This window comes from Ranitomeya variabilis, chromosome 4 (assembly GCF_051348905.1).
Source record: "Ranitomeya variabilis isolate aRanVar5 chromosome 4, aRanVar5.hap1, whole genome shotgun sequence".
NCBI lineage: Eukaryota > Metazoa > Chordata > Amphibia > Anura > Dendrobatidae > Ranitomeya > Ranitomeya variabilis.
Window position 1 is genome coordinate 378,430,107 of NC_135235.1, and position 26,382 is coordinate 378,456,488.

Sequence of the window (26,382 nt, forward strand, 5' to 3'; positions counted from 1 at the left end):
CAATGCGTCGCTAATGTAAGTCTATGGGGAAAAAACGCATCCTGCAGACAACTTTACAGCATGCGTTTTTTCTCTTAAACGACGCATTGTGACATAGGCAAAACGACACTAGTGTGAAAGTAGCCTTAGATGCAAGGTGAGAGGAAAGTTCAGTGTGGACGTGCTGCTCAAGGAGTTTGGAAGCAAATGGGAGCAAAGATATGGGGCGATAGCTGGACATAGCGCTCGGGTCAAGAGAAGGCTTTTTGAGGATAGTTGTGATTGTGGCATGTTTGAAAGCAGAGGGGAAGGTGCCAGAAGTTAGTGATGGGTTGAAGAGGTGGGTTATTACTTTTTAGAGGCAAAATGTGGACACTGTTTTCTAGGGCACTTGCACAAGGGAATTTTACCATCTGTAGGGTACAAAAGGAAGCATTTACTTTATAAGAGGCATAGTGGTCTGCATTATGGTGTGGGCCAGTAAAAGTAGCACAGTTCTTGTGACACACAGCTGTTACAGTAATAGGGACGCATATGGCAGCAGTGGGTGAACATTAGATTGTCAGTATTATGTGGAGAATGTGCAGGTTGAGAACAGAACGGTATGGTGCTAGAAAAGAGAGAAATCAAATGAGTCCTGGCCAGAGAAGTTATGTCAGTCTGGGGCATATGGAAAAGTGAATGACTCCGCCAAAAAGATATCAGCTGTAAATCACCATCTATAACTGTACTGTAATCTCTTATTTGTCCTGCAGCACTGGTATCTACCACTATGTCACCATATGGCAGTGATAGGTGTTGGTTATTGTATAGAGATTTATTTTCAGTAATACCATGGTCATCAGCTGAGTTTCTCCCTGAAGCCACAATTACCGTGTGCCACTGTAGCTGTAATCGGGGTTACCGGTTAACAAACAGCTTATATGGATAAGGGACTGTTTGCAGAAAAAGTAGCTAATTCAAATAGTATCTGACAAATTCCATTATACGGTTTTGGAATCAAACATGATCCACATGGTGGTAAAAGCCTTTATGTGCATCCTGTTTTTTTTCATTAATAGAGATATTTTACAAATCCTATTATGTAAGCTTAGAAATGCCAAAACTTTGTTAGTTTATGAATACAGATGTAGTTAGACTGGGCCTTGTAAATTCCTGGACTTAGGACTTGTCTTCTAGTTTTATTTTCTTTCATAACCCTTTCACGTTTGACTGGATTATTTCAATACATAAAATAACACTTCACAACAGTTGTCTAATTCAGAAAGCAACAATGGTCGAAGTTCCCTCACTGTCCTGTACTGCGTTACATATGGAACTGTATCCTTGATCGTTGGACAGATCTGACGCTTCCAGTTGGGTTCTCACTGGCTACTGTTGCATCTAGCACTGCTTGCATAGAGCTGACCTGTTATGTTATCTATTTAGGATGTGCTTCAGTGGTTGATATTAACCCCTTTACCCCCAAGGGTGGTTTGTACGTTAATGACCAGGCCAATTTTTACAATTCTGACCACTGTCCCTTTATGAGTTTATAACTCTGGAACGCTTCAACAGATCCTGGTGATTCTGACATTGTTTTCTCGTAAACAATTTCTTTGATATTACCTGTGTTTATTTGTGAAAAAAATGGAAATTTGGCGATAATTTTGAAAATTTCGCAATTTTCCAACTTTGAATTTTTATGCAATTAAATCACAGAGATATGTCACACAAAATACAGTACTTAATAAGTAACATTTCCCACATGTCTACTTTGCATCAGCACAATTTTGGAACCAAATTTTTTTTTTTTGTTAGGGAGTTATAAGGGTTAAAAGTTGACCAGCAACTTCTCATTTTTACAACACCATTTTTTTTAGGGACCGCATCTCATTTGAAGTCATTTTAAGGGGTCTATATGATAGAAAATAACCAAGTGTGACACCATTCTAAAAACTGCACCCCTCAAGATGCTCAAAACCACATTCAATAAGTTTATTAACCCTTCAGGTGTTTCACAGGAATTTTTGGAGTGTTTAAATAAAAATGAACATTTAACTTTTTTACACAAATAATTTACTTCAGCTCCAATTTGTTTTATTTTACCAAGGGTAACAGGAGAAAATGGATCCCAAAAGTTGTTGTACAATTTGTCCTGAGTACGCCGATACCCCATATGTGGGGGTAAACCAATGTTTGGGCGCATGGCAGAGCTCGGAAGCGAAGGAGCGCCATTTGACTTTTCAATGCAAAATTGACAGGAATTGAGATGACATGCCATCTTGCGTTTGGAGAGCCACTGATGTGCCTAAACATTGAAACCCCCCCACAAGTGACACCATTTTGGAAAGTACACCCCCTAAGCAACTTATCTAGATGTGTGGTGAGCACTTTGACCCATTAAGTGATTCACAGAAGTTTATAATGCAGAGCCGTAAAAATAAAAAATCATATTTTTTTTCACAAAAATGATCTTTTCGCCCCCAATTTTTTATTTTCCCAAGAGTAAGAAGAAATTGGACATCAAAAGTTGTACAATTTGTCCTGAGTACACTGATACCCCATATGTGGGGGTAAACCACTGTTTGGGAGCATGGAAGAGCTCGGAAGGGAAGGAGCGCCATTTGACTTTTCAATGCAAAATTGACAGGAATTGAGATGGGACGCCATGTTGCGTCTGGAGAGCCACTGATGTGCCTAAACATTGAAACCCCCCACAAGTGACACCATTTTGGAAAGTATACCCCCTAAGGAACTCATCTAGATGTGTTGTGAGAGCTTTGAACCCCCAATTGTTTCACTACAGTTTATAACGCAGAGCCGTGAAAATAAAAAATTCTTTTTTTTCCACAAAAATTATTTTCTAAGCCCCCAGTTTTGTATTTTCCCAAGGGTAACAAGAAAAATTGGACCCCAAAAGTTGTTGTCCAATGTTTCCTGAGTACGCTGATACCCCATATGTTGGGGTAAACCCCTGTTTGGGCGCACTGGAGAACTCGGAAGGGAAGGAGCACTGTTTTACTTTTTCAACGCAGAATTGGCTGGAATTGAGATTGAACACCATGTCGCGTTTGGAGAGCCCCTGCCTAAACAGTGGAAACCCCCCCAATTATAACTGAAACCCTAATCCAAACACCTCCCTAACCCTAAACCCAACGGTAACTCTAACCACACCCCTAACCCTGACACACCCCTAACCCTAATCCCAACCCTATTCCCAACCGTAAATGTAATCCAAACCCTAACTTTAGCCCTAACCCTAACTTTAGACTCAACCCTAACTGTAGCCCTAGCCCTAACCCTAGCCCTAATGGGAAAATGGAAATACATTTTTTAATTTTTCGCTAACTAAGGGGGTGATGAAGGTGGGTTTGATTTACTTTTATAGCGGGTTTTTTAGCGGATTTTTATGATTGGCAGCCGTCACACACTGAAAGACGCTTTTTATTGCAAAACATTTTTTTTGCGTTACCACATTTTGAGAGCTATAATTTTTCCATATTTTGGTCCACAGAGTCATGTGAGGTCTTGTTTTTTGCGGGACGAGTTGACGTTTTTATTGGTGACATTTTCATGCACGTGACATTTTTTGATCGATTTTTATTCTGATTTTTGTGAGGCAGAATGAGCAAAAACCAGCTATTCATGAATTTCTTTTGGGGGAGGCGTTTATACCGTTCCGCATTTGGTAAAATGGATAAAGCAGTTTTATTCCTCGGGTCAGTACGATTGCAGCGATACCTCATTTATATCATTTTTTCATGTTTAGCCGCTTTTATACTATAAAAACTATTTTATAGAAAAAATAATTATTTTTGCATCGCTTTATTCTGAGGACTGTAACTTTATTTTTTCTTTGACACAATATGGTGGCTCGTTTTTTGCGGGACAAGATGACGTTTTCAGCGGTACCATGGTTATATCCGTCTTTTTGATCGCGTGTTATTCCACTTTTTGTTTGGCGGTATGATAATAAAGCGTTGTGTTTTGCCTCGTTTATTTTTTTTACGGTGTTCACTGAAGGGGTTAACTAGTGGGACAGTTTTATAGGTCGGGTCGTTACGGACGCGGCAATACTAAATATGTGTACTTTCATTGTTTTTTTGTTTTTTTTTATTTAGATAAAGAAATGTATTTATAGGAACAATATATATATTTTTGGGGGGATTTTTTTTTTTTTTTTTTACACTATAACATTGCCCCAGGGGGGGCATCATGTTATAGTGTAAGATCGCCGATCTGACACTTTGCTGTGCACTGTATCAGATCAGCGATCTGACGTGCATAGCTCCTGGAGGCTTCCCGGCGCCTGCTCTGAGCAAGTGCAGTGAAGCCACCTCCCTGCAGGACCCGGATGCCGCGGATATCTTGGATCCGGGCCTGCTGGAGGGAGGAGGAGGTAAGAGACCCTCGGAGCAACGCAATCACATCGCGTTGCTCCGGGGGTCTCAGGGAAGCACGCAGGGAGCCCCCTCCCTGCGCGATGCTTCCCTATACCTCCGGAACACTGCGATCAATGTGCCAGGGGCGGTCCGTGACTGCTCCTGGCACATAGTGCCGGATGTCAGCTGTGATAATCAGCTGACACACGGCCGCGATCGGCCGCGCTCCCCCCGTGAGCGCGGCCGATCACATATGACGTACTATCCCGTCGGTGGTCATACGGGCCCACCCCACCTCGACGGGATAGTACGTCTAATGTCAGAAAGGGGTTAATTCTAAAAGACATTTTACGATATTGGGTATTGGAGCAACAGTTGAATAATTCTTGTAAAGTAGAGGTGTATAAATAGCTGTTAATTGTATTTTTAACAGACAATAAAATCTTTAAATAGCAAATAATGTACAGAGTGGGCCAAGTATATGGATACGCCTAAATAAAATGGGAATGGTTGGTGATATCAACTTCCTGTTTGTGGCACATTAGTACATGGGAGGGGGAAAACTTTTCAAGATGGGTGGTGACCATGGTGGTCATTTTGAAGTCAGCCATTTTGGATCCAACTTATTTTTCCAATGGGAAGAGGGTCGTGTGACAGATCAGACTTACTGAGAATTTCACAAGAAAAACAATGGTGTGCTTAGTTTTAACGTAACTTTATTCTTTCATGAGTTATTTACAGGTTTTTCTTTGTTTGCAGTCATTGACCTGTCGCAGAGGTTAACACGTGAGGAGCGGATAGAAATTGTGTTGATGTCTGGTGAACGCAGTACCCGTGTCATTGCAGCAGATTTCAATGCAAGACGCCCTACACAAGAAAACTGTCACCATTCCCATGTTATTTAGGTGTATCCGTATAAATAGTCCACCCAAAAAAGTTTGCCTCATCACTGAACATAATGTTCTGTGTAAACTGAGGGTCCTATTCCAATTTTTGTTATGCCCATGCTTCAAATTCAGCGCGCCGATCTGGGTCATCCTCGCTGAGATGCTGCAGCAGCTGGATTTTGTTAAGGGTGCCATTTCTGAGTAGCTAATATCAGTCGAAGGGATGTTCGACTGATGACAGATCGGTGCGCTGAATTTGCAGAATTGGATCTACCCACTAAGGACAGGAGACCTAATAAAATAAAAGGGCGGCACCTCAAACCCGCATCAGTTGGTTTCCTGTCCTTCATTGGAAGCTTGTGCTGAAAACCCATGGTGAAAGTTGAAGGGAAAGACGCCACCCCCCCTTTTCTCTTTGTGAGGCATGCTGAATGGACGCGCAGGTAGTAATGACAAGCTACACTGATGTCAGTGGTGCAAGGAACATTGGGAGTGGGTGTGCTCGAGAGACATCACAGGACATGTGTCGGGAAAGATGGCTTGCTATGTGGGCAGAGCCGACCAGGATGCGAGGGGCTATGGCACGTCCTCGTTGGATCTCACAGGCAGAGGGCAGTGTCCGGGAGGGAACCGGAGGGGGCAGGCCAGGAAGGAGACCCTGTCGGTCAAACATAAATTGGAGACAGACCACAGATGAAGCTCTCCTTCCTGAAGTGCCATGGAGGATCAGCAGCGGCCGGCTCACCATCAACAGCATCGACGCAGCAAAGGGGGCAGCCGTTTAAGTGGCAGGAGCAGCAGCCAACCCAGTCAAAGGAGCAAAGTTTATCGGACAACTCAGTGTCCAGGGAGGATACTTCATGTATCCCAGAACAGCCTCCGAATCCGATGTCCTTAAAGTGACAAGCGATGATGAGCGCTCTCCGTGAATGTCACCATTTAATAGGCCCCTTGTTTTTGTTTAATCACTAGGAAAGGCCTAAAAAGCTAGCGCTAAGAAGAACAGGTAATGTGCGCTATGTAAAATCACACTAGCAGTTGAGTGGCAGAAAAGTCTCTCTCTGTTAAGACTTGCAGTCAGAAGACAGTGACTTTGCCTCAATCCTTAGATCTGTCATCAGGGCAGAGGTGGAAGTCTCCCTAAAATTCGTATTAAAAAAAAAAAAGTGAAGAGGAAATCTAGGGAAGTTTCTTCTGAATCAGACGTTTGACTCTGATATTCCCCTTCTGAAAATGGGGAATCTTCTTCCTCCTCTAACTCAGGTAGCAACATACGGGGCAGACCATTTTTCCTGGTGGAAGATATGGACAAACTAGTTAAAGCCTTTAAATAGACAATGTGCCTAAAAGAGGAGAAGATGGTTAAATCTCTAGAAGATGTGATGTTCGGAGGATTAGAGCAGAGAAAGAAACGTACCTGTCTCAGTCCCCCATGACAGCACCACGGAGAGAGGGGATCCGCCCTTCAGGGACAGGAAACCTACAGATAAAAGGGCGGTTCCTCTCCCTCGCATCAGTTGGTTTCCTGTCCCTGACGGGGAACCTTCAGTGCGGTACCTGCACGAAGACGTCGTCCGGATGAAGATTAAGGAGCAGGGCCGTCCAGTCGGGACCTGGCAGCGAGGAAGCTCCTGCCACAGCTGATATGGTGCCTGAGACTGCCACAACTGATATGGTGCCTGAGACTGTCACCGCTGGGACTGCTGGGTCCTTCAGGGTAAACGGGGGGAGCGCAGCCGCCACTCCGGAAAGGAGTATGGGGCTACAGGATTCCCCGGTAGTACACGTGCCGACAATGTGCAGAGTGAGTGCACCAAGATGGCCGCCGCTCCGGAAGTAGAGCGGAACTTCCGGGTCCCGGGCGGGTGCATGGGCAGTAATTATCCCTCAGCCACAATGAGCGCAGGAGGAGGGTGGGCGGGACCGGAAGTGGCGCTGCAGGGCGGCAAGTTTAAAAAGAGGGAAGATAGATGGCCTTTGCTGTATGCAGTCCCCATGGATATGGAAGGAGACGAGCAGCAGCTTAAGCACCGACAGCAGAAGCGCCATCATAAACGGGATGACCCTGAAGATAAAGACAAGTGGAATAGCTGTTCCAGTAACCGCTTCACGCAGCGCAGCAGGTCAGCTGCAACGAATAAGTCACCATCCATGGATCCCTAGATCCAGGATACAGTCCCCCCTCCAGAACCGGTACCTGCGATTTTTTTCATATAATGGTGAGTGAACGTCGAGAAAGTTCACCATTGTAATGGGGGTTCCCTCTGTTCCCTTAATAGGGAAAGAAGAATTCGGGGAAAATGAGAAACCGGTGTTGCCCCACTTGTAACAGAGCCGTATTAGAATCTTGGGATAAGAAGCTCTGTAGATCATGCGTTCAAAGGATAGTATGTGAGGAAACCCTGGATTTTGCTTTAGAACTAAAATCTGCAATCCGATCTGAAGTTCAGAATGCCTTTTCAACTATCTCCCACGGGGAAAAATAAAAAAATAAGGACCGTAATTACTCCAAATTTGACCCCTCCACTTCAGGGGAACTAGATTCAGATGCCTCAGACTCCTCAGCTTCATCCTGGGGCGAAGACAAATGAGGATGTCACTGCTTTCCCCTAGTCGAGGTAGAAGGTCTGGTAAAAGCAGTGAGATCCACCATGGGGATGGAAGACCCCCGTCCGGATAAATCAATCCAGGACATAATGTTTGGGGGATTAAGACAAAAGAAACAGAAACATAGTTTTTCCAATAAAGAATGTGAACGACTGGATAGGAAAGATTTGTCAGTTCCTTCTCTCAAAAGGAAATACCAGTTTGAAAAAGAGGCATCCACATCCTGGGACAAAGCTCCTAAGCTTGATGTGGCGGTAGGCAAAGCCTCAAATGTTTGCGCTCCCCTTCAAAGACATGGGTACACTCAAAGACCCACTAGATAAAAAAGCCGACACCCTCCTGAAAGGGGCCTGGGAGTCAGCGGGGGGAAATTTAAGGCCAGCTATAGCAGCGACATGTACCTCCAGATCCCTCATGGTTTGGGTGGATCAACTAGAGAAACAACTGAGGGATGGGACATCAAGGAACAAAATCCTAGAGTCCTTACCCATGATAAGAGGAGCAGCAGCATTCCTAGCGGACTTTTCAGCAGATTCTGTCCGTTTAAAGGGAACCGGTCACCTGAATTTGGCGGGAACAGTTTTGGGTCATATGGGCGGGGTTTTCGGGTGTTTGATTCACCCTTTCCTTACCCGCTGGCTGCATGCTGGCCGCAATATTGGATTGAAGTTTATTCTCTGTCCTCCGGAGTACACGCCTGCGCAAGGCAATATTGCTGGCGTGTACTCCGGAGGACAGAGAATGAACTTCAATCCAATATTGCAGCCAGCATGCAGCCAGCGGGTAAGGAAAGGGTGAATCAAACACCCGAAAACCCCGCCCATATGACCCAAAACTGGTCCCGCCAAATTCAGGTGACAGGTTCCCTTTAACGTTAAAAAACGGCAGCTCTTTCAAATGCTGCCAGGAGAACGCTATGGCTCAAAAGCTGGACTGGAGACCTTCAAACCAAACTTAAACTATGCTCTATTCCCTGTGAGGGTAAATATTTATTCAGAGAAAATTTGGATGACATACTCCAAAAAGCAGGAGATAAGAATAAGGCATTCCCGAACCTAGGGCCAACACCATTCCAACGGCCCTTTCGGAATAAGAAATGTTTCCATAGAAATCCCCCAAGGGAACAAAATAGTTGTGAGGAAAGACAGAGGATTTCTCTTCGGCAGGCCCTCCCGAGATAGAAAAAAAATCCCCCCAAGTGACTGTTTTCCCAGGGTGGGGGGAAGATTAACTCTATTCCTCCCGGCCTGGGAAAAAAAATATCAAACAGTCCTTGGATCCTAGGTCTAATTGCGTCGGATATATTTCTACTCTTTTCCCCCTCAAAACTGTCATAACTCCCCTAAGGTCCTCAGCTAGGGAGCAAGGAGCATTAGAAAACAAAGTCCTAAATATAGTAAAGAAAGCCTTTTTACAGCGTGTTCCACCTCACAAAATGAGGAAGGGGTTTTTTCTCTTCTATTTCTGGTGTCAAAACCAGACTGTACATATCAGACAATAATAAACCTACGAAATTGAACAACTACCGGTATGTCAGGAACCAAAAATTCGAGATGGAATCCATAAGATTCACCATCAAAATACGGTTTCCAGGATGCTTCATGACGGTACTAGACCTCAGAGATGCATATTATCATGTACCTGTCCACAAGGAATATCGAAAATTCCTCAGATTGACAGTCTACATTAACGGGAAGGTGAAGGAATTCCAATACAGAGTTTGTATTTGGTCCAGATTTTAGACACAGCTGACTGTGAACAACCAACCTCTTTTGTAACATTGGGTGATTTACCCTGTTTTAAGAGTTTGATAATCCTCTCCTTTGTTTCGATTGACATCTCTCGTGTTGGAGCCATGATTCATGTCAGTCCACTTGGTGAAACAGCTCTCCAAGGTGTGATCACTCCTTTTTAGATGCAGACTAACGAGCAGATCTAATTTGATGCAGGTGTTATTTTTCGGTATGAAAATTTGCAGGGTGATTCCATAATTTTTTCCTCAGAATTGAGTGATTCCATAATTTTTCCCCTATGCTTGGTTAAAAAAAGTAACTATTACTGACTACCACATTTTTTGTTCTTGATTTCTTTTAGTGTTTCTTAAAGCCAGAAAGTTACCATTTGAAATGACTTTAGTTTTTTGCCTTGTGTGATCTGCTTTTTTTCCTACAAAATTAAACAACTGAATGAACATCCTCCAAGGCCGGCGATCCCATAATTTTTACAAGGGGTTGCACATTCTCAGTAGTGAGCCAGTGCTGTGTGGTCGGAGTCAGGGATATGTCCTGTAAATGTCTGTTCTGTTCTTGATCTCGGCTTTTAGTTGAGCTGAATCTGTGCTGCCCTTTATGTACATGCTCAGTAGTGAGGCAGTGCTGTGGGGTCTGGAAAATTGAGGAGTCTGAGGTTTCGCTTACCAGCTCCTCAGCCCTTGTCGGATGTACAGTAAAATTACTCCTGGGGGCTGAGGGCGACTTTTTGAAAAGTTACAAAAACATCACAGACTTCAAAAAAAGCTCAGATGGAATGATGAATTTGGGGCAAATAAAAAAAAATAAAAAAAAGGTTCAAAGCACCAGAAACTCAACAAGATAAAAACAGGCACAAATGCAATAATGAATATATGTTTTTAAAGGGTATCTGTCACCTCGTTTTTCTCATATAAGCTGTGGCCACCGCCATTGGGCTTCTTTTACACTTACCGCTTTTTTTGCAGCCCGTTATTGCGGGCCTTATTGCCTCATTTTTCACGGTCTGCCACAATAACAGACCACAAAAAATTTGCGGATCGCCTTTTTTGGGGGTTTCTAATAGTATGGAAAAAGTATTGGGGAAAAAAAACTGCGCCGCAAAACCGGAAGTCACAGTGCACCGCAAAAACAAGCTTCCATTGTTTTTGCGGCCCCATTGATTTTCATTTTTTTTCATTGATTTACTTTGAACTGTAAATCACTTGCAGATCTGCAGCATTTCTGCACGGTAAAAAACACTGCGGATCCGCAGGAAATCTGCAACGTGTGCACATAGCCTTAATGTTAGGTCCTCTATATGCAGTCAGTTAGTTTATACTTTCAGAGACCGGAGTTACTGTTCTCTATTTCCTAATGCTTGGGTCTGTTAGTGTCGGTGAAATAAATAACTCGGTAGCGAGCTATGATGGTTGCTGCATATATACAGAGCCTTGCGAAAGTATTCGGCCCCCTGGGACTTTTCAACCTTTTCCCACATATTATGCTTCAAACATAAAGATACCAAATGTAAATTTTTGGTGAAGAATCAACAACAAGTGGAACACAATTGTGAAGTTGAACAAACTATTGGTTACCGTATTTAAAATTTTTGTGGAAATTCAAAAACTGAAAAGTGGGGCGTGCAATATTATTCGGCCCCTTTAACTTTGTTGCGCTACCTTTTGCTGCGATTACAGCTGAAAGTCGCTTGGGGTATGTCTCTATCAGTTTTGTACATCGAGAGACTGAAATTCTTGTCCATTCTTCCTTTGCAAACAGCTCGAGCTCAGTGAGGTTTGATGGAGATCGTTTGTGAACAGCAGTTTTCAGCTCTTTCCACAGAATCTCGATTGGATTGAGGTCTGGACTTTGACTTGACCATTCTAACACCTGGATACGTTTATTTGTGAACCATTCCATTGTAGATTTTGCCTTATGTTTGGCATCATTGTCTTGTTGGAAGACAAATCTCCGTCCCAGTCTCCGGTCTTTTGCAGACTCCTACAGGTTTTCTTCAAGAATGGTCCTGTATTTGCTTCCATCCATCTTCCCATCAATTGTAACCATTTTCCCTGTCCCTGCTGAAGAAAAGCAGGCCCAAAACATGATGCTGCTACCACCATGTTTGACAGTGGGGTTGGTGTGTTCAGGGTGATGAGCTGTGTTGCCTTTACGCCAAACATATTGTTTGGCATTGTTGCCAAAAAGTTCGATTTTGGTTTCATCTGACCAGAGCACCTTCTTCCACATGTTTGATGTGTCTCCCAGGTGGCTTGTTCAAACTTTAAATGACACTTGTTATGGATATCTTTGAGAAACGGCTTTCTTCTCGCCACTCTTCCATAAAGGCCAGATTTGTGCAGTGTACGACTGATTGTTGTCCTATGGACAGACTGTCCCACCTCAGCTGTAGATCTCTGCAGTTCATCCAGAGTGATCATGGGCCTCTTGGCTGCATCTCTGATCAGTCTTCTCCTTATTTGAGATGAAAGTTTAGAGTGACGGCCGGGTCTTGGTAGATTTGCAGTGGTATGATGCTCCTTCCATTTCAATATGATCGCTTGCACAGTGCTCCTTGGGATGTTTAAAGGTTTGGAAATCATTTTGTATCCAAATCCAGCTTTAAGCTTCTCCACAACAGTATCACGGTCCTGCATGTTGTGTCCCTTGATGATGCCCTCTGTGCTTCAAACAGAACCCTGAGACTATCACAGAGCAGGTGCATTTATACAGAGACTTGATTACACACAGGTGGATTATATTTATCATCATTAGGCATTTAGGACGACATTGGATCATTCAGAGACCCACAATGAACTTCTGGAGTGAGTTTGCTTCACTGAAAGTAAAGGGGCCGGATATTTCCACAAAAATTTTAAATAACCAATAAATTTAGTTCAACTTCACAATTGTGTTCCACTTGTTGATTCTTCACCCAAAATTTACATTTGGTATCTTTATGTTTGAAGCATGATATGTGGGAAAAGGTTGAAAAGTTCCAGGGGGCCAAATACTTTCGCAAGGCACTGTACTTTATATAGGAATGCCTACAGTTATTGTCATAAACCCCTTCTGAGTGAGCAGGACTAGGTCAGGTCAGATCTTCAATCTTTGTGTCCACGAATGTTCCCATTCACTAACTTAATGCACATATGTCCTATGGTGATAATGTATGTAAAATATTGTGGAATATGCTGGCGCTATGTAAGCAAAGCACAGTAATATGGTGAGAAGCTAAAGCTCCAACCTAGGCCTGTAGCTATATCAAAACCACACTCTTTGTGAAGAGGAAACAATTTTTAGCATTGTAGAGGGTTGTCTTCTGTTTTAGTGGCACAAGATGTTGTGATGGTTAGGCCTCATTCGGGTGACCGTTTTTCACGGATAGAACACGTACCCATGATAATCTCTAGAGCTGTTGGCATCTTTTTTGTGAACCGCATGTGATCAGTGACCTCATACATTGCCATCCGTGTGCAACCCCTTTTTTATTTTGCAATTAATTTTATGTCATACGAGAAAATCATTGATGGTAAAGATTGTCCCGCTGAAGAAAATGCTAATAAAATTGAACCTTTTTTTGTGTATGTGAAAAATAACTGATTCCTTGAATGAAGGCCGCCTTCATTTGTTTAACAACTTTTAAAAGGTGCCTATACTTAAAATATTCTCGAACTTGCTGGAAATGGAAGCATTTATACCATAAAGTGTACTTCAGTGTCCATGAATAATGGGAATGTGCCCCATGGTCGGTGCGCTGGGTACAATTGAGTATTTCAGTGCTTTCATTGCCGCTGATGTTGTGTACGTTATACAATGTCCACTTTGTATCCAGCAGAGCAATATTCGGGATGATTAACCACGTGCATATGACACAACGTTTGCTGTATAAAGACACGCAGCAGCATATGACTGTCATATATGTATGCCAGTAAGTTTTCTGACTGCAGTCTATTGTTTACCCTTGCTACTTTCATCTATACAAAGGATAAAAAAAAAATCGAACCTGCTATATAAGATAAATCAAGACTTCCATATGTTGCATGCCACTTTTGTTGTTGTTCCATGTAGGCAATAAAATGATTGTCATCTGTCATTAATTTTGATTTTTATTTATTTATTTTTCTCCCCCCTAGTGAAAATCTCCTTTTTGGCATGGGAAACCCTCTCCTGGATATCTGTGCTGTTGTGGACAAGGACTTTCTGGACAAGTAAGCACATTCGCAATACTATAGCCTGTCCGCCTATCAAACAGGCAATCCATGCATGTGTTGTGGCTGTCGAATAACCACGAGACATGCAGCCATGTGGATTCAAACCTAGTATTCGAGCACGCCAAAGTCACAAGAGCACGGACAAAACCTTATTATTCGCTCATCACCACCTATGAGCTTTTTCTGTAACATTTTGGCATTGCACACAGGCTATCTATTGCACAGGCAACATTCACTAGTTATTTGGTCGTATAGGGACAGCGGAAAAGGGTTGTTTCTACTGTAGATAATGTTAGGTACTGCTAACCTTTGTATGCCCGTTAGGGAATAAGCCCCACTGCAAAAACGACTCTAAGGCTGTGTTCACATGCAGCTTTTTTCTGTTTTTTTTCCTTTCTTTTTTAAACGCAAATTAAAACAGCCTTTTATAGTACCAGCAAAAGATGAGCTGTTTTAGAAATCTTATGCATATGGTTTTGTTTGTTTTTTTTTACTGAATTTCAGAACTGCAGCGTTTTTTTAAATCTGCATTATATCAATTCTTTCAGCTTTTTTCACCCGTAGAAGACAAAAAAACTAAACACGCTTTTGTCTGCGTTTTTCAGGTGTTTTTGGTGAATAAAACAAATGTTAACATGTACTGAGCCCAAAAAAGCTGCAGAAAAAAAAATCAACAAAATGCACAAAAATTGGCATTTTGGAAGTAGCATTTTTACTGCCAGTAGAGTATGTGTTGGCTGCAGGAAAGAATCCCTGCTGTGTGAGAACGTAGCTTTAAAGGAAGCCTATCGGGATTGTGCACAAGAACCTACAGACAGTGTCAGGTCGGCGCAATTATATTGATTAAAATGATACTTTGGGTGACATTTTGAGGTAATGATATGCCCGTGCTCAGGGGCGGCCTTTGGAGGGGCTTCATGTGGTGCTCTGATTAGGTATTCATAATGCAGACTGCTGACAGATCACTGATCCCTCACTGGCCTGTCCCCTAGTTTACATAATGAATATTATATATACATATTAAAAAACAAAACAAAAGAAAACCCCTTCTTCAGGCGGCGCCTGTCCTGCCGCATAATTGCATATCTATGGTACCTGTAATTAATGTTTCAGGTTATCCTGATATTCCCCCCAAAAAATCTATTTGAAAATGTCGCACACCACGCCTGCGCATTAGCAGATATCTGTGTATAAAGAGGTGATCCTATAGCTGCTACTGCACATGCGCCTACGGCGCCATCTTGCCAGAGGATAAAAAAAATCATCGTCAAAGATGGCGCAGTAGCATCTATTGGCCATAGCTGCTAATGTGCAGGCGCCGGCGGCACCATCTTGCTAGAGAGGAAAAATGGCGTCGCTGAGCCTGCTGAGTAGCCGCTATTGGTGATCGCTGGGAGCTGCTACTGCGTAAGTGTCGGCTGCGCCATGTTGGAGGAGGAATTTTTTTTTTCACTAGCAAGATTCTGGCGCCTGTGCAATAGCAGCTATCTGATCACCTCTATATACACGGATAGCAGCTACTGCTCGGATGCCATTTTCAAATGGATTTTTTTTTTTTTGGACTATCAGGATAACCTGAAACATACAGTAATTTTCAAATTATAAGATGCAAATTTGGGGGGAAAATGGGGGTGCGTCTTATAATGCACGGTGGCTCAGTGGCTAAAAGTGCAGCGCTGGAGTCCTGGGTTCAAATCCCACCAAGGACAACATCTGCAAGGAGTTTGTATGTTCTCCCCGTGTTTGCGTGGGTTTCCTCCAGGTACTCCAGTTTCCTCCCACATTCCAAAGACATACTGATAGGGAATTTAGATTATGAGCCCCATCGGGGACAGCGATGATAATGTCTGCAAAACTGTAAAGCGCTGCGGAATACGTTAGCGCTATATAAAAAGAAAGATTATTATATACCTTACCGGGACCGTTGCTGCAGGCTTGGATGAGGGGTGCCCGGCGGTGCTGTGGGGGGCTCTGCCGACATTTTGTGAAAGGCCAGAGCCTCTGCAGTTCCATGGTTTCCTGTGTGGTGGACTCTGGGAAAATGGCCACTGGGGGGCGGCGCATGCGCAGATGGAGATCTCAGGCATCAAGCGCCGGAAACACCCGCAGCGGCACGCTGTACATCGGATCACCCCACTCATCGCAGCCTGCAGCATCACCCCACTCCTGCCTCCTCCAGCAGGGACCCTGCTTCACCACAGCCTCCACCCCCGGTAAGCAATAAGACGCATGGATTAAAAGAAGCACCACTATTTTATTTAAAAAAAAAAAAAATCCTTTTTTTTTTCTCATCAAAATTTGGGGTGTGTCTTATAATCCGGAAGCGGCTTAAAATCCGAAAAATACGTTACATATTACATATGCAATTACGCCCCAGAGCACGAGCATATCGTTACCTCAAAACTGATAATAAGGATTAAGCAACCACAAGACGGATTTCATCACCCAGGTATCATTTTAATCTTTATAATGGCACCAACCTGACACTGTCTGCAGGTTACTGTTCACAATCCAGCTGACAGGTTTCCTTTAAACATATGTGCGCATTGAGTATTTTCTGTACTAATTTCTGAACTAAAAAAATGTGTCTCTTGTCAGGAAAAACCTTGCATAAAATACACATACACTCACCGGCCACTTTATTAGGTACACCATGCTAGTAACGGGTTGGACCCCTTTTGCCTTCAGAACTGCCTCAATTCTTCGTGGCATAGATTCAACAAGGTGCTGGAAGCATTCCTCAGAGATTTTGGTCCATATTGACATGATGGCATCACACAGTTGCCGCAGATTTGTCGGCTGCACATCCCAAAGATGCTCCATACAAGGCAGGATGGATCCATGCTTTCATGTTGTTTACGCCAAATTCTGACCCTACCATCCGAATGTCGCAGCAGAAATCGAGACTCATCAGACCAAGCAACGTTTTTCCAATCTTCTACTGTCCAATTTCGATGAGCTTGTACAAATTGTAGCCTCAGTTTCCTGTTCTTAGCTGAAAGGAGTGGTACCCGGTGTGGTCTTCTGCTGCTGTAGCCCATCTGCCTCAAAGTTCGACGCACTGTGCGTTCAGAGATGCTCTTAGGCCTACCTTGGTTGTAACGGGTGGCGATTTGAGTCACTGTTGCCTTTCTATCAGCTCGAACCAGTCTGCCCATTCTCCTCTGACCTCTGGCATCAACAAGGCATTTCCGCCCACAGAACTGCCGCTTACTGGATTTTTTTTCTTTTTCGGACCATTCTCTGTAAACCCTAGAGATGGTTGTGCGTGAAAATCCCAGTAGATCAGCAGTTTCTGAAATACTCAGACCAGTCCTTCTGGCACCAACAACCATGCCACGTTCAAAGGCACTCAAATCACCTTTCTTCCCCATACTGATGCTCGGTTTGAACTGCAGGAGATTGTCTTGACCATGTCTACATGCCTAAATGCACTGAGTTGCCGCCATGTGATTGGCTGATTAGAAATTAAGTGTTAACAAGAAGTTGGACAGGTGTACCTAATAAAGTGGCCAGTGAGTGTATATTTCCCTTGTATTTGTCCCATTCATTAGAATAGATCTAAAACACTGAAAAAATGCTGAAAGAATTGACATGCTGCAGTTCAGAAAATACTTCTGCAAGGAAAAATTAAGCAGAATGTGCATGAGAATTCAGGAATCTTTCACTTCGCTGGAACCGTAAAATGCTGCGTTTTTGTGGTAAAAAGTCTTGTTCTTTTTGCCTACTTGTCTGTACAGTAACCAGAAGAGTAGGCATGCTATATAGTGTAACCGTCCCTGGAACATTACACCAAAGTTAATGAAATGGTTGATTTCAAGCATTACAAACAATTATAGGGTGAGTAGCAATGAGCTGTAACTGTATGTTCTTGTCTGAAACAGCCACCTGTTTTTGGCAGAGTGGAACTAAAAGATTTTGTCCACAAATGTAATCTTCTGCCATAGAACATTCCCCAAACGTTTGTTCTTCGGGCACCCTGAGTTAAGCCCCCGTCACACTAAGCGAGGTCGCTAGCGAGATCACTGCTGAGTCACAAGTTTTGTGACGCAACAGCGACCTCAGTAGCGATCTCGCTATGTTTGACACGTACCAGCGACCAGGCCCCTGCTGTGAGATCGCTGGTCGTGTCGGAATGGCCTGGACCTTTTTTTGATCGTTGAGGTCCCGCTGACATCGCTGAATCGGTGTGTGTGACACGGATTCAGCGATGTCTTCACTGGTAACCAGGGTAAACATCGGGTTACTAAGCGCAGGGCCGCGCTTAGTAACCCGATGTTTACCCTGGTTACCATCGTAAATGTAAAAAAAAAAAAAAAAAAAAACACTACATACTCACATTCCGGTGTCCGTCAGGTCCCTTGCCGTCTGCTTCCCGCACTGACTGACTGCCGGCCGTAAAGTGAAAGCAGATCACAGCGGTGACCGCTCTGCTGTTAGGGCCGGTGCTCAGTCAGTGCAGGAAGCGGACGCCAGGGGACGCGAAGGTGAGTATGTAGTGTTTGTTTTTTTACATTTTACACTGGTAACCAGGGTAAACATCGGGTTACTAAGCGCGGACCTGCGCTTAGCAACCCGATGTTTACCCTGGTTACCCGGGGACCTCGGCATCGTTGGTCGCTGGAGAGCTGTCTGTGTGACAGCTCCCCAGCGACCACACAACGACTAAACAGCGACGCTGCAGCGATCGGCATCGTTGTCTGTATCGCTGCAGCGATATGCATCATTGTCTGTGCAGCTGCAGCTATGTGTGACGGGGCCTTTAGTTAACATGTTTGGCCAGTGGCAGTTTCGCAAGTTCATTTAAACATCAGCCTTCTTCTGTGTGATGTGTTTGGCCACCGTGTCTGCTACACCACACTGGACACCAATAGTTCCTATGTGCAAGTAGGTACAATACAGGAGGATAGTTTTTAATCACAGTACTTGTAATGTTGGTCTTTTTTGTGCCTCTTTTTCCTGAGGGATTTTTGTGTTTTATGCTTTGGGGCAATGACAGTTTGTACGCTATTTTCACACCGCATTCTACATTTTGGACATATATGATTCAACCTTATTAGAAGTTTAATTTTACTGAAGGAATCGTTTTTCAGTATTAATAAACACATTAAGATTTATGTAGAACAATTTATTATTAAAAGTGTGACCAATTCCAGGTAAACGTATTGTTTTATCACTTTATATTGTCTTCTACCTGCTCCATTTTTCACGACGTACAAGATAATGGTCGTCCTGTGTCTAGAATGTCTAGTTCATACTGTTCTACAAGTAATCTCGTAATTAAATCTGTATTTCTTATCGTTTTAATCAGTTAAACCTATTATTGTTCTGACTTCGATCTCCTAAATCTCTTTAATCCGTATAAGAATTAGTGAGGGCTTAGTTATGATCTTGTGCCATGTGTGAAGCTCTGGAAACATTCTCATGACGAGAGATAAGCATTGCCATATTTCAAAGATATGGGCTCGTTAATAACCTCATTTGTTCTCGCAATGCCTTGTGACCTGTTGGGATACAGGAGGAAACTGTTTCTATTGCATTTGAGAACACATTATTTCTGTCCCCATAGGTATGGTTTAAAGGCGAATGATCAGATTCTAGCTGAGGAAAAGCACAAGGAGCTGTAAGTCAAATAAACCTTAAATTCTTCTACTTATTATTCACAGCAAACCACTAGGCATCATGTGATTACATTATTTGTCCAACAGTGAAAATGTTTTGCTCAAAATAGGTTAAAAAGGAAAAGTAAATTAACCCCTTCACCCCCAAGGGTGGTTTGCACGTTAATGACCAGGCCAATTTTTACAATTCTGACCACTGTCCCTTTATGAGGTTATAACTCTGGATCTCTTCAACGGATCTTGGCGATTCTGACACTGTTTTCTCATGACATATTGTACTTCATGTTAGTGGTAAAATTTATTCGATATAACTTGCGTTTATTTGTGAAAAAAACGGAAATTTGGCGAAAATGTAGAAAATTTCGCAATTTTCCAACTTTGAATTTTTATGCCCTTAAATCACAGAGATATGTCACACAAAATACTTAATAAGTAACATTCCCCACATGTCTACTTTACATCAGCACAATTTTGGAAACAAAAATTTTTTTCGTTAGGGAGTTAAGGGTTAAAAGTTGACCAGAAATTTCTCATTTTTACAACACCATTTTTTTTTAGGGACCACATCTCATTTGAAGTCATTTTGAGGGGTCAATATGATAGAAAATAACCAAGTGTGACACCATTCTAAAAACTGCACCCCTCAAGGTGCTCAAAACCACATTCAAGAAGTTTATCAACCCTTCAGGTGTTTCACAGGAATTTTTGGAATGTTTAAAGGGCCACTGTCACCCCCCCCCCCCCCCCAGCCGTTATAAACTAAAAGACCCACCTTGTGCAGCAGTAATGCTGCAGTCTAACAAGGTGGCTCTTTTAGTTTTTGATTCATTTATTACCTCAATAAAGCGTTTAAAAAATTGGCCACAAATACCGGATATTGTACCGGGAGGCGGTCCGAATCGTCCTCTATGAATCTCCCAACTGCCGTCACTCTTCTCTTCAGGGGCGATGGTCGCCGCCGCCTGAGCGCTGTTGCTTCTTAAATCCAGCGCCTGCGCTGTGCGTGCCTGCCTGGGGCCCGCACTGTGTTATTCATTATGCACAGTGCGGGGCTGGGGTTCCTGGGCATGCGCACTGCGCTTGTCAGACGCTCCCCCGGTCCCCCGCCTTCCAGCATTGCCGGAATATACAGGTTTCATTGCCGACGTTTTGAACAGCCACAAAGAACAACGCTGGAAGGCGGGGGACCGGGGGAGCGTCTGACAAGCGCAGTGCGCATGCCCAGGAACCCCAGCCCCGCACTGTGCATAATGAATAACACAGTGCGGGGCGGGGATTCAGGAACAGGGTGGCCGCACTGCCCGCACAGGCGCAGTCAGGCACCCTGCGTCTGAGCTGTGACAGACAATGAAGACTGCGCCTGCCCCAGGCAGGCACGCACAGCGCAGGCGCCGGATTTAAGAAGCAACAGCGTGAAGGGGGCGGCGACCATCGCCCCTGAAGAGAAGAGTGACGGCAGTTGGGAGATTGATAGAGGACGATTCGGACCGCCTCCCGGTACAGTATCTGGTATTTGTGGCCAATTTTTAAAACGCTTTATTGAGGTAATAAATGAATCAAAAACTAAAAGAGCCACCTTGTTAGACTGCAGCATTACTGCTGCACAAGGTGGCTCTTTTAGTTTATAACGGCTGGGGGGGGGTTGACAGTGGCCCTTTAAATAAAAATGAACATTTAACTTTTTTTCACACAAAATTTATTTCAGCTCCAATTTGTTTTGTTTTACCAAGGTTAACAGGATAAATTGGACCCTAAAAGTTGTTGTCCAATTTGTCCTGAGTACGCTGATACCCCATATGTGGGTGTAAACCATTGTTTGGGCGCATGGCAGAGCTCGGAAGGGACAGAGCGCCATTTGACTTTTCAATGCAAAATTGACTGGAATTGAGATGGGACGCCATGTTGGGTTTGGAGAGCCCCTCATGTGCCTAAACATTGAAACCCCCCACAAGTTACACATTTTGGAAAGTAGACCCCTTAAGGAACTTATCTAGATGTGTGGTGAGCACTTTGACCCAACAAGTGCTTCACAGAAGTTTATAATGCAGAGCCGTAAAAATAAAAAATCATGTTTTTTCACAAAAGTGATCTTTTTGCCCCCAATTTTTTATTTTCCCAAGGGTAAGAGAAGAAATTAGACCACAAAAGTTGTTGTGCAATTTGTCCTGAGTACGACGATACCCCATATGTGGGGGTAAACCACTGTTTGGGCGCATAGCAGAGCTCGGAAGGGAAGGAGCGCCATTTTACTTTTCAATGCAAAATTGACTGGAATTAAGATGGGACACCATGTTGCGTTTGGAGAGCCCCTGATGTGCCTATACATTGAAACCCCCCACATGTGACACCATTTTGGAAAGTAGACCCCCTAAGGAACTTATCTAGATGTGTTTTGAGAGCTTTGAACCCCCAAGTGTTTCACTACAGTTTATAATGCAGAGCCGTGAAAATAATTTTTTTTTTTTTTTTTCACAAAAATTAATTTTTAGCCCCCAGTTTTGTATTTTCACAAGGGTAACAGGATAAATTGGACCCTAAAAGTTGTTGTCCAATTTGTCCTGAGTACGCTGATACCCCATATGTGGGGGGAACCACTGTTTGGGCACCTGGCAGAGCTCGGAAGGGAAGGAGCGCCATTTGGAATGCAGACTTAGATGGATTGGTCTGCAGGCGTCACGTTGCATTTGCAGAGCCCCTGATGTACCCAAACAGTAGAAACCCCCCACAAGTGACCCCATATTGGAAACTAGACCTCCTAAGGAACTTATCTAGATGTGTTGTGAGCACTTTGAACCCCCAAGTGTTTCACTACAGTTTACAACGCAGAGCCGTGAAAATAAAAAATATTTTTTTTTCCCACAAAAATGATTTTTAGCCCCCCAAATTTTTATTTTCCCAAGGATAACAAGAGAACTTCGACCCCAAAAGTTGTTGTCCAATTTGTCCCGAGTACTCTAATACCCCATATGTTGGGGTAAACCCCTGTTTGGGTGCACAGGAGAGCTCGGAAGGGAAGGAGCACTGTTTTACTTTTTCAACGCAGAATTGGCTGGAATTGAGATCGGACGCCATGTCGCGTTTGGAGAGCCCCTGATGTGCCTAAACAGTGGAAACCCCCCAATTCTACCTGAAACCCTAATCCAAACACACCCCTAATCCCAATGGTACCCCTAACCACACCCCCAACCCTGACACACCCCTAACTCTAATCCCAACCCTAATCCCAACCGTAAATGTAATCCAAACCCTAGCCCCAACCCTAGCCCCAACCCTAGCCCCAACCCTAGCCCCAACCCTAGCCCCAACCCTAGCCCCAACCCTAGCCCCAACCCTAGCCCCAACCCTAGCCCCAACCCTAGCCCCAACCCTAGCCCCAACCCTAGCCCCAACCCTAGCCCCAACCCTAGCCCCAACCCTAGCCCCAACCCTAGCCCCAACCCTAGCCCCAACCCTAGCCCCAACCCTAGCTCTAACCCTAGCTCTAACCCTAGCTCTAACCCTAGCTCTAACCCTAGCTCTAACCCTAGCTCTAACCCTAGCTCTAACCCTAGCTCTAACCCTAGCTCTAACCCTAGCTCTAACCCTAGCTCTAACCCTAGCTCTAACCCTAGCTCTAACCCTAGCTCTAACCCTAGCTCTAACCCTAGCTCTAACCCTAGCTCTAACCCTAGCTCTAACCCTAGCTCTAACCCTAGCTCTAACCCTAGCTCTAACCCTAGCTCTAACCCTAGCTCTAACCCTAGCTCTAACCCTAGCTCTAACCCTAGCTCTAACCCTAGCTCTAACCCTAGCTCTAACCCTAGCTCTAACCCTAGCTCTAACCCTAGCTCTAACCCTAGCTCTAACCCTAGCTCTAACCCTAGCTCTAACCCTAGCTCTAACCCTAGCTCTAACCCTAGCTCTAACCCTAGCTCTAACCCTAGCTCTAACCCTAGCTCTAACCCTAGCTCTAACCCTAGCTCTAACCCTAGCTCTAACCCTAGCTCTAACCCTAGCCCTAATGGGAAAATGGAAATAAATTTTTAAATTTTTTTATTTTTCGCTAACTAAGGGGGCGATGAAGGGGGGTTTGATTTACTTTTATTGCGGGTTTTTTAGCGGATTTTTATGATTGGCAGCCGTCACACACTGAAAGACGCTTTTTATTGCAAAAAATATTTTTTGCGTTACCACATTTTGAGACCTATAATTTTTCCATATTTTGGTCCACAGAGTCATGTGAGGTCTTGTTTTTTGCGGGACGAGTTAACGTTTTTATTGGTAACATTTTCAGACACGTGACAGTTTTTGATCACTTTTTATTTCGATTTTTGTGAGGCAGAATGACCAAAAACCAGCTATTCATGAATTTCTTTTGGGGGAGGCGTTTATACCGTTCCACGTTTGGTAAAATTGATAAAGCAGTTTTATTCTTCGGGTCAGTACGATTACAGCGATATCTCATTTATATCATTTTTTTATGTTTTGGCGCTTTTATACGATAAAAGCTATTTTATAGAAAAAATAATTATTTTGGCATTGCTTTATTCTGAGGACTATAACTTTTTTATTTTTTTGCTTATGATGCTGTATGGCGGCTCGTTTTTTGCAGGACAAGATGACGTTTTCAGGGGTACCATGGTTATTTATATCCGTCTTTCTGATCGCGTGTTATTCCACTTTTTGTTCGGCGGTATGATAATAAACCGTTGTTTTTTGGTTCTTTTTTTTTTTTTTCTTACGGTGTTCACTGAAGGGGTTAACTAGTGGGACAGTTTTATAGGTTGGGTCATTACGGACGCGGCGATACTAAATATGTGTACTTTTATTGTTTTTTTTTGTTTGTTTTTTTAGATAAAGGAATGTATTTATGGGAATTTTTTTTATTTTTTTTTATTTTTTACACTTGTGGAAAATTTTTTTTTAACTTCTTTACTTTGTCCCAGGGGGGGACATCACAGATCGCCCATCTGACAGTTTGCACAGCACTCTGTCAGATGGGTGATCTTACTTTTATCGGAGCAGTCTGCTCTGCAGCCGGCTCCGGACCCTGACCCGGAAGTACTCCCTGCAGGACCCGGATGCAGCCCCGCGGCCATTTTGGATCCGGGGCCTGCAGGGAGAAGACGCTCGGTACAAGGTAAGTACATCACCTTGTACCGATCGTCTCAGGGAAGCCCGCAGGGAGCCCCCTCCCTGCGCGATGCTTCCCTGTACCGCCGGTACACCGCGATCATGTTTGATCGCGGTGTGCCGGGGGTTAATGTGCTGGGGGTGGTCCGTGACTGCTCCTGGCACATAGTGCCGGATGTCAGCTGCGATAGGCAGCTGACACTCGGGCGCGCTCCCCCTGCGAGCGCGGCCGATCGCATATGACGTACTATCCCGTCGGTGGTCATACTGGCCCACCCCACCTCGACGGGATAGTACGTCAGATGTCAGAAAGGGGTTAAAGGACCAACGCTCCACCAACCCTCTTCCACTGTTGACCGGACCCCTGTTTTATGTAAATACACAGGGAATGGACTAACACTTGGGAAAAAAGTAAAAAAAAAAAAAGACCTTTTTGTTATTTGAACAAAATAAAGTATGCATAACTGTTAACGGTAATGATCCATATGATAAAATTAACACACTGCTTTAAAATGTAATAAGATGTAGTCAATGTTACGTATGTACCTGAAAACTGTGCTTAACAAAGTGCGGGGGCTTCCTCTTTATTCCCATTGGTTTCCTGAGATGATGACTGTGTGGTGCTGATGTTTGCCCTGGCAATTCGTGGCCAAATAACGGCCTTGGAGTCTGCCCGCTATTGTGACCTGTTCAGAAGTTACCGACATTTAGGTTTTAACAAATATATTTTTCTTTCCTGTCATGCCACTTTGCACTAATTCCTGAGAGCACCTGAAGGGTTAATAAACTATCTGACAGGAGTTTTTAATATCTTGAGAGATGCTGATTTTAAAATTGTAACACTTCTGGGTGTTTCCAATATATAGGTCCCCCAAAGTCACTTCAAAACTGAATTTGTCCCTTTGAAAAAAAATAAAAACATTTTGGGGGGAATATTTCCTTTTGAAAAAAATTTGAAGTTGTGCACATTGTTTGTGAAGATTTGCATCTCTGCTAGATTGTGGCTTCAGTACAGCCATTTTCTGTCCTGCTCACTGGACACTTATGTCCAGAAAACAGAAAAGGATTATGCCAGCTGTGATGCAGTGACCCCTGTGGCAGCTAGGGGGCGCTGTGTGTGCTCCTTGGGATATGCATGGAGCATATCTGTTGTTATAATGGTGGTGAAACAGTGACTGGCAGTGTTGTGAATGGCTGATATGTGTCGCAGTGGGAGTCTGCGTGGCAAGTCTGATGTAATGTTTTTGTTCTGGGACCTGTAGTCCCAAAAGAGTGTGTGTATAGTTAGTAACAGGAAAGATATATATCTTGGTACCGTGTTAGCCAGTAGATAGAAAAATACACCCAGCTTAATTCAGGACACAACTGACCTATTGAACAAACTATCAGCAATAGGTCCTCTACCAGAAGGAACCATCCTGGCCACCATGGATGTGGAATCTTTGTACTCTAATATCCCACACCAGGATGGATTAAATGCCTGCAAATTCTTCCTGGAAAACACAGGGACTGAAGCGGATTCTGTGGTGAAACTTATAAAATTCATCCTCACCCACAATTACTTTGAATTTGAGAAGATCATCTATCTACAGGAGACTGGCACAGCAATGGGAAGTAAAATGGCCCCACAGTATGCAAATCTGTTCATGGCCAAGCTTGAAAGCGACTTTTTGTCCTCATGTCCCATCAGGCCTCTGGCGTACTACTGCTACATTGATGACATTTTAATCATGTGGACGGAGTCTGAGCCACAGCTAAAGACGTTCCATGAACAGTTTAATCAATTTCATCCTACCATCAACTTGACACTCAACTAGTCCTGTACTGAAATTAACTTTCTGGACACCATCATTAAGCTGCAGAACAAT

The 26,382-nt window shown here is 43.7% G+C and overlaps 1 protein-coding gene across 2 annotated transcripts in view; it reads left to right on the forward strand.

Moving 5' to 3' along the window:
• The window catches only part of ADK (adenosine kinase), a 511,546-nt gene that overhangs the window by 162,348 nt on the left and 322,816 nt on the right, over nucleotides 1-26,382 (forward strand). For both annotated transcript variants that reach the window (XM_077250787.1, XM_077250788.1), the window contains exons 2-3: nucleotides 13,704-13,778; nucleotides 19,351-19,404. In XM_077250787.1, the coding sequence (XP_077106902.1) occupies nucleotides 13,704-13,778; nucleotides 19,351-19,404 (129 nt within the window). The remainder of the gene's footprint in view (nucleotides 1-13,703; nucleotides 13,779-19,350; nucleotides 19,405-26,382) is intronic.